This window comes from Pelecanus crispus, chromosome 6 (assembly GCF_030463565.1).
Source record: "Pelecanus crispus isolate bPelCri1 chromosome 6, bPelCri1.pri, whole genome shotgun sequence".
NCBI lineage: Eukaryota > Metazoa > Chordata > Aves > Pelecaniformes > Pelecanidae > Pelecanus > Pelecanus crispus.
Window position 1 is genome coordinate 35,341,450 of NC_134648.1, and position 12,892 is coordinate 35,354,341.

The 12,892-nt window shown below is 41.5% G+C and overlaps 1 protein-coding gene across 3 annotated transcripts; it reads left to right on the forward strand.

Moving 5' to 3' along the window:
• The first annotated feature begins 440 nt into the window (after positions 1-440).
• ERH (ERH mRNA splicing and mitosis factor) lies at positions 441-11,566 on the forward strand. Of its 3 annotated transcripts, XR_012831146.1 has the most exons (6): positions 441-488; positions 4,160-4,247; positions 5,408-5,528; positions 8,184-8,333; positions 8,806-8,941; positions 11,534-11,566. XR_012831146.1 is itself a non-coding variant. In XM_075712885.1 (5 exons), exons 1-4 carry the CDS (start codon positions 486-488, stop codon positions 8,284-8,286), a joined length of 315 nt encoding a protein of 104 aa, XP_075569000.1. In that variant the 5' UTR covers positions 441-485; the 3' UTR covers positions 8,287-8,333; positions 8,806-8,949. The 3 variants fall into 3 exon arrangements, 2 of the variants coding, with proteins under 2 accessions (XP_075569000.1, XP_075568999.1); XM_075712885.1 differs by lacking the exon at positions 11,534-11,566 and having other exon boundaries at positions 8,806-8,949; XM_075712884.1 differs by lacking the exons at positions 8,806-8,941; positions 11,534-11,566 and having other exon boundaries at positions 8,184-8,702.
• The last annotated feature ends 1,326 nt before the right edge of the window (positions 11,567-12,892 follow it).

The window sequence follows — 12,892 nt, forward strand, 5'->3', positions numbered from 1 at the left end:
GGTGCGCGCCTCCCCTCGCCCACCCGCCCCCGCCGCTGCCTCGGAGGCCAAGTGGCACCGCCGCGACCCAGCGCTTCCCCTTCCGGGGCGGGGCTGGCTACGGCCCGCCCGCCCTCGCTCCCTCGCCTTGCCCCTACGCGCTTCCCGACTTCAAGATGGCGGGCAAGGCCGCGGGTTCCTAACGCCCCGCACTGGTCGCGGCGGGAAGGAGCGACTCCCTCATCAAAGATGGCCGCGCGGCTCCTCCCGCGCGCCCCGCCCCCTCCAGCCTGGCGCCGCCGGCCGCTCCCGGCATCCTCAGCGCCCCGCCGGGTGGCGCCGCGCGCCTGGGCCAGTGCGCCTGCGCCTGCGCGTGGGTGAGCGGCACTCTGGCGCCGCCACCTCTATGGTCGGCCGTTAGCGCGGCGCTTCCGGCGGGCGCGGGGGGTTGTGGGGGATCGTCGCGCGCCTCTTGTCCGCGGCGGTGCTGAGGAGCGGGAGCCGTGATGGTGAGCGGGGCGGGCGGCGGGACGGGCCCGGCGGCTCCTCCTCGCACCCCGCGCCCGCCCGGGGCGGGGAGTGGCGCCGCACAGCCTGCTTTCCCTTCCCCCCTAGGGCAGGGGGCGGTCGCCGGCGCCGCGGGCGGGAAGGCGCGGCGGGCAGTAGGGAAGGCCGCGGCCGCCGCGCCGGGCCCGGGCGGGCGGCAGCACGTGTTGGCGGGGCAGCGGCCTGGCGAAGTGCCGCCCCGCCGGCGCCGGGCCCCCCCGGCACAAAGACCAGTTGCCCTCGGGGAGGGGGGAGGCTTCCGGCCGTGGCGCGGAGCGGGCTTGCCTGGGAGCTTCAGCCCCTTTTCAGGGCGCTGCTGGAAGCGCGGCTCTTCCTCGCCAGCGCTAGCTTCGCGGATCCGTCGAGCGTGCTTACCTTAAATGGCTGGTTTGCGTTCACTGAAGCGGCTTCTGCCTGTGCTGCTTTCCCTGCTCCTCCCCAGTACTCGGAGGGAAAGGCGGTAGCTTGCGCTGGTGGCCTGTTTGAATGGCACGCTGAAGCACAAAGGCCTGCCAGTCACGATACTTTGTTGCATTCATCTAATAAATTGGAATATGCCGAAGCAAGTTGTTGCCCTGCGGTGGAAGGACAACTGCTTCTGGGTTGGCAGCAAAGTTCTGCACCTGTCCGGCACTTGCTCAAAAGCAGTTAGCTTCTGCTAGGATGAGCAGCTACAAGCCCTGTCCCTGTTGTCCAGAGTGGAAGATGACACTTAAACCACTTTTTCTGCCTAGCAGGAATAACTGAAAGGCATTTAAGTGTGTGGTATACTACGTGTATTTGCATCACTGCACATCTTATTCTTACAATGCTTGTTCCTCTTCCTTTTTAATTGTTTTTTACTTTATTGTTGAATAGACTACAATTGGTAGAAGCCTCTTTGGGCAGATGCTGCCTAGCTCCTAAGTCCTGCTGGTTTGGCTGTCAGCACTGCCTTAACCATTTTTACAGGGTTGTGTCTTCAATAATTGGAGCGCTTTCTAAAGTGTTCTCTAGAAGTTCAAAATTGGTGTAATATAAACCATGTGCTGTCTTTTTCAGTGTCCTGCTTAACAGCAGCCAGTACAACTGTGCTTTAAAAGAAAATGCAAGAAAACCCAAACTATGCATCAGAATAATACGAGTCCATATTGGGCTCTTCCAGATAACCTGGTCCTAATGCATGAAGGTTTATGGATCTTCCCTTGTTCTGGTTTTCTTTTTCCTAACAGTAAGATTTATCCCTGTACGAAAACATAATAGTTATTAATCACACTGATTTTTGCCCAGTCGCCTAGGCACATATTCAGTAGGACAGGTAATAGTTGAAGGAAACTTCTCCTGGGCTTCTGAACTTGTCACTTCTTTGCACTTCTGTGGTAGGGGAGGAGGAACAATTTTATCAAATCAAGCAATTCCCCCCCTCCCCCTTAAGGTAAAATAATGGCAAGTTCCAAAGGAAATGTTTGAGATGTAATGTATTAGTTCTATAATACAGATGGCCTCAATGGCACTCATTTTAATAAATTCAAGGCCAGTGTCTGAAACGGATATTGTAAAGTGTCTGAAGTGATAAACGGTTGAAAGTCAGAAGCACAAGTAATTTCTACCTTAAAGTTCTAAAAGAACTGGCTTACATGTCTGGCTCACTGTTATTTTTTTCTATAGTGTGATTATTGGGATAATTTCAGAATATATATGATTCCCCAGCAAGATTCTAAGAGACCAAATACAGAATTCACTCAATTATGACACAATTCCACAACTCCTAGTCAGTTCCAGTTTATTTATGCTGTCTTAGGTTTTGTCAAAGAAACCCAACTTTTTTTAAATACTGAGTTTAGTTGAAAGAGATAAAGATGTGTACATAATCAGACACCACAAATGTAGTTTGCAAGACACTGATGCTAAAATAACAGAGCTTTTTTTTAGAACACACTGGCTGAACTGGCTGATGCACCAAATCCGTTGTTGTTAAGGGATCCTTAGTCAAATGCTCCTAGGAAATCATAGAATCATAGAATGCTTTGGGTTGGAAGGGACCTTTAGAGATCATCTAGCCCACCCGCTCTGCAGTAAGCAGGGACATCTTTAACTAGATCAGAGTTGCAAGTCCTGGAACCAAGCCTTGTCACCAGTGACCAGCAAATAAAAATGATAGTGCTGGAAAAAGTACTTCATTATAAAGCTTGGCAGCGTCTATTTGGAGTCCCGGGTAAGACATGCCTGTTCAAGCACAATGCACTTAGCCACTGCCTTGGGGAATTCCTTTCAAATCTAGTATCCTCTGGCATACACAAAAGTGGACTTAAATGGTCTAGTCTCCTTTGTATGATTTGTGTTAGTGTGTAGCTCTGAATTTCCCCCTTTCTCCATTTCTGATTGGGAAAAGTCTTGCTGCTTCTGTTTCTCTGTCTAACTTTTTTCTGGGCTTCTCTGAATCTCCTTCTACCATGTAATTTGAGACAGAATTTAAAGAACTGAAAACTGTATTCCAGGCATGGGAACACTATCAGTCATGGTATAAAAATTTGAACTGGTTTTTTTATACATTCCTTGTAAATCCTAATATTTGCCGTTTTTCTTTTCTGTCACTGCATTTGAACACTGAACTGGTATCTCAGTGGTCTGTCCAAAGTGCGGGTCAGGATTTTTCTATCAGCAGCTGATTAATTTAAGCCCAATAATATGCTTTGCTATCTGTTTCCAGCATGGCTTGCTCTGCAAATGCCTCCATGAATATTACATGTTGTGTGCTCACCTCATATATTAGCATTGAAAGTGTTGGATCCAATTAGCAGCACTGGAAATGGTGTTTTGTAGTGTGCTTGTGAACTTTCTGTGCTGTATAACCTGTTAATTAGATCACAGATTGTGTACACTTCAGAAATCTTACTTGTTGCTTGCTCAAATTACTTGCTGTAGCCAAGTGAAAAATACTACAGAAATAATGTAAGCCACAGACTGTACAATCATCTAAGTCTTTCCTGCAGAAGAACAAGCATACAGACTCTGACATTTGGAACAGTTAATCTGTGCCGTAATTACTGTTTCAGTAGGCTCACTGAAGTATGAAAAATCAGTGCATCTGTTTTGCAGGAAATAATCTTGAATACTAAGTGTGGATTTGTTGTATAATTTGTGTACCCTTGAAGCTGAATGAATAACTCAAAATAGCTATTTGTGTTAAAATCTTTAAGGTGAGACTGACAGTGAAGTTAAGTTGGACTCCCTCCTTGCTCTTTAACTGGAGTATTTGAAAATTGTACTAACAGCTTGCATTTGGAATAAAATAAGTAAATGCACTAGTGGCATAGCTTTTATATATTGACTTTATTGCTTTGCTTTTGTGTTTAAATAGAAACTACTATTTCCATGGTATTTTTTCCAACACAACAGCTGCTTTACTGGTGAAGTTACACATTTTAAAGTCGCGTGGGGATTGATAGGACTGATTGGAAACAAAAATTATTAACGTAGCATATATGAACAGTAAATGCTGTTTGGAAAATGTCTGTGTCCTTGATTGCTAGTTCAGTGTTTTAATATTATGCTTCTTTTTAGTGCTTCATTCAGATAAATAACGTAATCGAAACAAAAAATCATGCAAATTTTGCAAGGAACCTGTTTTCTTGGTGTTTGTTTTGTTTTTCAGTCTCACACAATTCTACTTGTCCAGCCTACCAAGAGGCCAGAAGGCAGAACATACGCTGATTATGAATCGGTGAATGAGTGCATGGAAGGTGAGTGCAGACATGGTAGTCTAAAAATGTTGTTAAAACCCCATTTTTGACATATTCCCAAACTTAGTAAGAAAATAAGTTGCTGTTCATGTTTTCCCAAGGTCATTCACCAAAAAATGCAAAAACATCATGCTTTTAGTTTACTAATGTTTTAGCAAACTAAAAAAGTTATTGTTTCTAAAACTTTCTTTTTATATTGTCTCTTTTTGATTTAACTAGATTGAACCACATTCAGTTCGTGAGAGTAGGCAATATTGTTGTGAGGCCACACAGCAGACTTGCCTGAATGCATTTCATTGCAGGATCAGAGCCTAACTCTTGCACTAATATTTGTGCTAGCCATGTAAAGGAAAGATTGCTGCTGGAAATAATACATAACATAAAAGTATGTGTGCGATTGATACATAATTTGCAGTCTTGTGGCATGTGTGTCAGAGAAAAAAATCCTGTACGACTTTAAGAGACACAGTGAGCTTGGAAAGAAGATTGAAATACTACAGCTGTATGATTTAAGTGTGGAAGTTCACGTAACATTAAAAATTCTAATTCCAGGAAGTTTTGCAAGGGAAACAAAAGCATAATAAAGACAACGTAAAGCCTCCGTGCTCACTTTAATATTATATTCTTCTCAAACATATCTGAATCATTTATGGGCTAGCTTAAGTAAAACGGATTTCAGTTCATATACAGGTTTGTGCTGTCACTCTTACCTCAGTAGCCCTGTTTGACTCTTTCATCAAGAATGATCTCTCTTCTGAGATTTGAGTAGTTTTATTTAATATTAGTTCTTCTCTTTCTCAGGTACTTGTACTGTAGGAATATATGTTGCAATTGCTGTCTTAAAATTATCAGAAGGAATTTCAGGTTTCCATTGGAGCTTACTGCATGGAAAGTTCCATCTTTGACAGCACTAAAACTTTTTCCTCTAGATGCTTCTGTCTATGCATCTGACCTGATTTTATAGTATTAGTATTATGTTTCAATGCAAATAGCTAGAACAACATTTCAATTGCAAAATCTGAGTAAGAAGCTTATGTTTCTGTTTTCATGGTAGTCATCTCTAAACTTTCCTAATACCTTTGGTTCAGCAGCTGAAGAAGTTTCAGCAAATACAGTTGTTGTTTTTTTAATATTGCATCGTTCATCTCTTTTCTCTGTAGGAGTCTGTAAAATGTATGAAGAGCATCTGAAGAGAATGAATCCCAACAGTCCATCCATTACATATGATATCAGCCAATTGTTCGACTTCATTGATGACTTGGCAGACCTCAGCTGTCTTGTGTAAGTTCAGTTGTACAAATCCATTTCAGTGACTCAAGAGTCAGAAGTCTTCCATGTAAACTCTTACCTGGTTTATGTTAAATCTGGTAAGATTCTGGGTTTTTTTTGCAATAACTGTGTTAGTAAGGCAGCAGTATTGCAGCTGGCATGCCATGTTGCCCACTCCAATTAACTGCATTGGAATAAAGTATCTGTAAAGAAAGCTTAGAAACTGACAGTTCCACTTGGATTTTCATCCCATTGAAGCTCCCAGCACTGCAAATACTGAAGTCCAACAGTTTAATACAGCTATGTATTTTCTTAATGCTAGAATCTGTTTAAATTGGGGCTGCATCTGCCTTTGTGCAGTTGGTCCGATTCTTAAGGAGGCAGAATGATTACAGATTTTTATTCAGCTGAGGGCTGTACTAGTGGTACGGTTAAAAGTGTATAGAAGCACACTGCAGCCAATTGTTTATTTTGATCAAGATACAGCAAGATGGAAGTTTCTGTAAAATCTAATGAAGTCATTGAGGAACAGATCAATCCTCCAGAGAGCCCTAGCTAATTATTTGAGTGTTCTTGTGAATACATTATCTCCAGTTCTCATCTGTGTGTCAAAGTTGTGGGCGAGCAAACAACACAAGTTGTGGTCTTATGTACTTTCCATTCTGATTGTACTGTGAAATCAAATGTTAAATTTCACTCTTCAGAACATAACTTAACATTGTAACTAAATCACTTAGTCCAGATCCTGAGTACTTTCCATGACATAAATTTCAAGCTAATGGTTTGATATGACAGTGGTATCAACTTCGCAGAAATTCTCTAAGAACAAGGATACAAATCTCATACTCAAATAAGAAAAGACCTAGTATTTGGATTTCTGAGCTCAAAATTCCAGAAAATTTTTAAGACGGTGAGTATCTGATGTGGACATTCCTGCAGCTGTACTGCTCTGTCTGAAATCCCAGTGCAAGTACTTGTGCAGCTGCACAGTGAACAACCTTTACAAGTTAATTCCAGTTCAAAATAAAAACCTATTTTAAAAAACCTGAGCATCAGATTGCTTTCCTTTGCATTCTGATGTACATACAGAATCTATGTTACCGATAGTGGCTTATTACGAATGCCATTTACCAAAGTTTTCAGTAGAATAAGTAAAACAAGATTACAGTTTCTGCAGTTACCTTATTCCTAGACATTCTGCCACATTTCATCTTCAGGTGTCATAGTTCTAGGCTGATGCAGTTTGAAAGACACACTTTGTTTTAGTTTATCTAACAGACTGACACTAGCTACTTGCTTTAGGAAGTAGCAACTGTTTTCTAGTACAGTCTTATGCCTTTCTTAATTAGGCTTGTAAACTTAGTGTCGTGCCAAATTCTACTTCAGCTTATAGTTTTCCACCAGATGGCACACATAGCACGTATCATACCAGACATGTCTTGTGCTTATGGAGATTCCTAAAGTACTTGCTATCTGGTCTCGCAGTGTAGCATTATGAATGGACTGGGGCAGGGACAGAAATCAGTAACTTTTCCTGAAACTAACATTTCTTATACTGCACTGGAGCTACTGCTATCTACTGCTGTATCAGTATATACTGAAATTCTTTCTATGGCCTTGAACCAGTCATGCTGGGTTTTAAATAACAAGGCTTTCCTTAGAAACAGTATGCTTAGGGTTTTTTCCTTGGGTAAGAACTGTAAATTAGTCTGGATTGAGTTAACTCTGGATTTTTATGTAGCTTCTTATCAATGACCATCTCGCCGTTCTTATCCTATTAGAAATATGTGTACCAAGATTTAAAGACTAAGTGGGACTTCAGTAGTTCTTGAAGCATTCACTGAAAGTACTATCTTAATCAGAAAAACATTCAACTTTAACAACTAAGGGAGAAAGGAGGGCATGAATCTACACAGATAATTTCATGCAGTTTGCTTTCATTTTTCAATCTAATTCTGCTTCAGTTCAACAGTGTCTCAAGTGAGTGAGTTCTCTGGCCCTGGCAAGAAATCTTGCTAGTGGACTACTTTTATCGACTATCCCCAAGTAGCAAAGAAAATGAGTCTGTGGGTTCTTGTTTTCAGTTTGCTTTTTATGAAGCTTCCTTGTTCGTTAGATGTAAGCTTGCCCTCACTGCCAACTGGCAAGAATTGTTTGTCATCCATCTATGAGTCTACCTGTGCTCCGGGAAAATTGTGCTTTTCTTCCTTTTCTAAAAATTCCAAACCGAAGTGGAACACTTGAAAACTCACATGAACGCTTGCTTGAAGTTGTGTTGGAGAAGTGTTTGGCTCATCAAGACCACTTAGATTGTTTCCTGGTGGAACTATTCTTCTTCATTCTCAGCTCTAAGGTGCCAATTGTTGTCTCCCATAAGTAATTGTATTCATGAATTAAAATGTGAACACACTGTGATCCAGTCACTCGGTAGTCCTTGGAGCATCTAGTTTTATTTCAGGTTCTTACTGAGCCACTGGGTAACTTTTTTAGGGAACAGGATAAGTTTCTTTGATAAGTGGCAATTCCCATCTACTTCTGATACTACCTGTGTTCTGTACACAGCTCTCTGCCTTACATGCTTGAGGACACCTAATTGTTTGTGAAGTTCTTCTGGTGGGTGTGCTACAGGACAGACTGATATTATATTAATTCTTTTTTTCTCTCTAGTTACCGTGCTGATACTCAGACATACCAGCCGTACAATAAAGACTGGATAAAGGAGAAGATCTACGTCCTCCTCCGCAGGCAGGCCCAGCAAGCAAGCAAATAATGGGGGCACCATCATTACGTGGGTTTGGGGGAGGGCTTGGACAACAGGTGTGTACAGAGTGTAGTAGTGAACGTTTTGTATTATAGTCATCCTGTTGTCATCTTGTTAAACTCTTTAGCCAGGACTGAATGTATTGTTAGAGATGCAAGGATTTTGTTGGATTTGACTTTTTTTTCCAGTGTAAATGGAGAAGAAAGTGCAACATCTTCAGCAGAGTTTTAATTTGGTTTTTTTCCTCTGGTTAGCTAATGGTCCTACTTTATTTGAACCCCTGGGGCTGTTCACATTGTACGTCACCACATTCACTGTATGTGCCCTTCTGTGGGGTTTCCAACATTTAGTTATGTCCTTGAGACAGTCTTAATGGGGAATAAAAAAAAATTACCCTTTAGTTAAACTTGAGTGCTGAATTTTGTGTTTTCTGCCAAACAACAAATTAAATCTTTCTTGCCTGTTTGCCAACGAACAGGGCTTGAAAGGTTACGTGGACTGAACCAACAGTTGTTTGCTGTATTACAGAATGACTCAAATTCCAGCCTGCTGAGTTAACTTCTCTGGCCTAGTCTTGACTACTGTCTTTCCTGGGGATCTTTGGGAAACACAGCAACCCTCTTGCACTGTAAACTTGATCTTTCTACCAGGCATTTATATTCAGGTAAGTGTGTCTGCTCTGGGATAGGTGATGGGTGAGAGCAGGCTGAATGTATCACATCACAGACCCCATGAATTAGTCTACTTCCAACCTTCCCCTGAGAAAGGAATAGGCAAAGCATGTTGTTTTCATGGGAATCTGCCCCAAACTGCATTTTCTCTTTACAAAGGATAAGGACTTAACTGCCTGCACACACTGTAAAATTGTATCTGCCCCTGGGTATCTTGAACGCTGATGTCTTTGTAATTTTGCTGTACTGAAAAAGTTTGGATTGGAGGACACATTGGACCAAAAAATACAGCAGGTAGAAAAGCAAGGCTGGCTTGGTACTTTGTGCCTTTGCATTAGTCTAGAGTTTGTCTGCTATAGGTACAGATTTGATTCTTAGACAGTACAGGAATACTCAACCAGGAGCAGTTCCAGTATTAACAGAGGAATGTAGTTCTCTCCGGTGCACTTAACTTCCTAATATGCATGAATAGTTTCTGATGGACCTCACAGCAAATGAATTGGCTGTCTGTAGTAAAGCTTTAATGAAAATAGATTCGTTTAAGTGATAAGTAATAGCTGGTGAAGACTTGGAATCAAATTATGAAGAGAGAGAAATTCTTAGAAAGATATTGGGAGAGGGTGTTAAACTTTTTTCCCCCAACACGAATACAAGTTGGAGATTAGACCTACTAGCTCTCCAATTGTGACCCAGAATCAATTCAATCTGCTAACATAAAAACATGCTACCTTTATAATAAATAGTGATTTTCAAAACATAGGAGGTTAGAAGTATAGTAATCCACTTAAGGTTACTTAAATCTGTAAATACTTCTGTATGGAAGTTTTATATTCAAATGCAGCTTGACACAGTAAGTAAAACTTAGAAAATTCACTGTTGCTCCATATAGTAACATTCAGGTTTAATATAAGGAGTGTTATTTAAACAGCTTGTATAGCCTATCCTCCTGTGTAGCAAGTAGTAAAATAACATGTTCTTTCCTAACACATTTGGGTTTTACTTCTGGCAAATGTTTACAATTTAAAAAAAAAAAAATTGCAGTGTTCTACGGTGGATCATTCAAGGTGCTAAGTAGGATGCGATTTTGCAGTCTTCACATGAAGCCAAATAAACATCCCTTCTCACTTCTTGTCGCATTAAAAATAGTGATTTGATATTTTCCTCATTCTGTGAGCTTGTTTTCAATTTAAGGAAAGTGAGCGATGTGGGCTCTTCCCTTATTGTGAAAAGTGCAAGGAGCATGCTGAATCTATAGTAATCAGGAACTTGGAACATAACACAGCTTTTCCTTCAACGATTAAACCTAAAGTTCGGTCTGATAAAAAAAAATCTTCCTCTTTCTTGGTTTTGGCTCTAGTATAATAACTGTGCAAACTAAGACCAGTAAACAAGTACAAAACATGAATTTCTCATCTTAGAGCAGAAAATGGGAAGAAGGTGCTTTAAAGCAAGTGGTAACAAATGTTTCTCCTTTATGAAATGGACTTGTGAAGGTATGTTTTTTGGAAAGTAGAAGGTAAACAAGCTTTAACTTCAAGATTAATTCACAGGTGGTTTTTTTTTTTTTAAAAAAAAAACACTTAAACTTCTGTGGCGACCTCGGTAATTGAAATTTTCAAGGCATTGGAAAATGCAAGTAAATGTTCCTTTTATACGTCTGGAGCCAGACTTGGCCTTCTGCTGATAGAAAGATACTGTCTGTAGACCACTTTAAGAGAAGGGACTTGGGCATCATCTCTCTTTTCCCCCTTGTCACCCAGCTACAAGTCTTTTTTTCCCCCCTCCCCTTGAAATAAACTACTAGTTAAAACTCCAGTGCGTAGTTCTTGAGCTGCTGTTCTCCATATTCCTTTAGAGTTGCTTTTACTTGATAAACTATTCATGAAACAACAGATCTGTTGCTTAACTGAGCAGCTGACTGAATACACTGGAAGGAAGAAAACATGCTGCAGCATCTACCTGATGTGCAGTTGGTTAGAAAGAAGAATCTGGAAAGCTGTCTCCAACTAATGGCTGCCTTCAGAAATACAGTGAAGAGGGTTATGAGCATTTGGAAACGTACAAGGTGCTAGTAGACTGGCACTCTAGTAATGTAGTCTGCTTTAGCAGGCCAGGTGAAAAATTACTCTCCAGTTTGCTTCTTGGCTCCTTTCCAGTAAAGGATCACAGCAGCGCGTTCAGGACTTTCTCCAGTTGCGCCTGTCCTTAGAGGCGTAAGACAGCGCTTCTGCTAAGCCATACCAAACACTTGCCTGAGTTCAGCTACTTTAAAAGTGAGGTTTGTCAGCAGCATTTTTCAAGTAAAGCCATAAACAAATTGCACGATTATAGAAAGTATGTCAGAACAGAATCTGTCATCCCATGCGTGCTTTCCCTGTGGCAGATTGCCTGGTGCTTCCTGCATAAAGGACAGGTACAAGTAGCAGTGTTCGTCATTCCTGTTACAGTGTGGGAGGAAATGGAAAGTTATATTTGCTGTTTCTGCAGAAGAGTGGTACAGTATTGTAAAACAGGGATAAAGAATAGCATTCAGAGACCTAGTATTTCCAAGGGTAGAATTACTTAATATATATATTTTTTTAAAGCAAGTCCATGAAGCAAGTCTAGCCTCAGTTCAATGAGATATATGAGCCTTCGTCCATCGCCAGGAGTACAGAGCAACTGAAGTGCTTGTCTGACTTCAGCTTGGCTTCTGGAGCCATGAAACACGCTGCGCTTTTTCTAACCATGGAATAGACAAGTCTTCATGCAGCCTCTGGACTGCCTGCTCCTGATTTCAGGTTGAGGCATGACCAGAATTCTACAACTCATGTTTTTGGCATGGCTATTCACTAAGGAAATAGTAAGGTGAAGTTCTGCGAAATGGCCGAGCTGATCTGACAGTTCACTGCTGTTGAAAGGCATAGCACTACTCCACGCTACGTACAAAAGGGACGTGGGGTGTTGTGGGGAAGAGGAAAACAGGACTGCCCATCAGCACCAACAAGCAGAGTAGGCGGTCACTTAAAAAAAAAAAAATTTCATCTGAGGCTTTGAGAACAAGGTCAAGCATGGTAGAAGCTGTTGCAGAAAACATCGAAGTTAATGTTGAAGATAAATTGTTGCATATATATGTATAAAGGACCAGTTTATCTACCATTGCATGCTCCTGCCAGTCAGTAATGCACTGGGGCAGGGGAGGATGCCTGACACTATTCTATTACTTACTTGAATTAATCCTTTGTTAAAGGCCAAAATCTTGTGGCCAGTTCAACGACCTAGGTCTGATGTAACCCCACTAGGATTAGAATTTGAGTTGTATTTGACATTGCTGTAATCACTCTTTCAGGAATCTCACTCTGCAGCCTCCTGTATTGTGAAAAGCAAAAATGAGTTTGTATTCCTCCTTTGAGGCTGAAATAAGCTAGGTAGTTAAAATACTTGTCTACAGTTTCTTCCATCATCATGTTCTTTTAAAATAGACTGAAATCATGACATCCATCACAACACATCACAAGCACAGCAGGGAAGCAGCATCCCCGTCATTACATCAGCCTGTTCTCGTGCTTAACACCACTGTCATGTACAGCGGGGAAAAAGAGTAAGTAGTACCCTAGACCGCCTTGTTATCTTTGTTGGTAACTAATATATGTGCTTTAGAAAAACCTGTTTACAGCAAGAGGAGACTTCACCACTTGTAGTAATTTTTAGGTTGGAAGAACCACCAGATTTTTCACTTGCATTAGAAAGAGGTAAGAAAGTTGCAAAGTTGCTGGTTGTGATCTCATTACCATATGCCAAGCAATGAGCTAGTTCGTGATGCACTACAAGCAAGGATGCTCCTTAAGATGACTTACTCTCAGAGGGGGGAGGGGAATGCTCCAGCTACTTTGCTTTAAAGTACGTAAACAGTTATGTACATTTCCAATTCCCACTGAGTAACGGCCTGATTGTACTGGAACTCA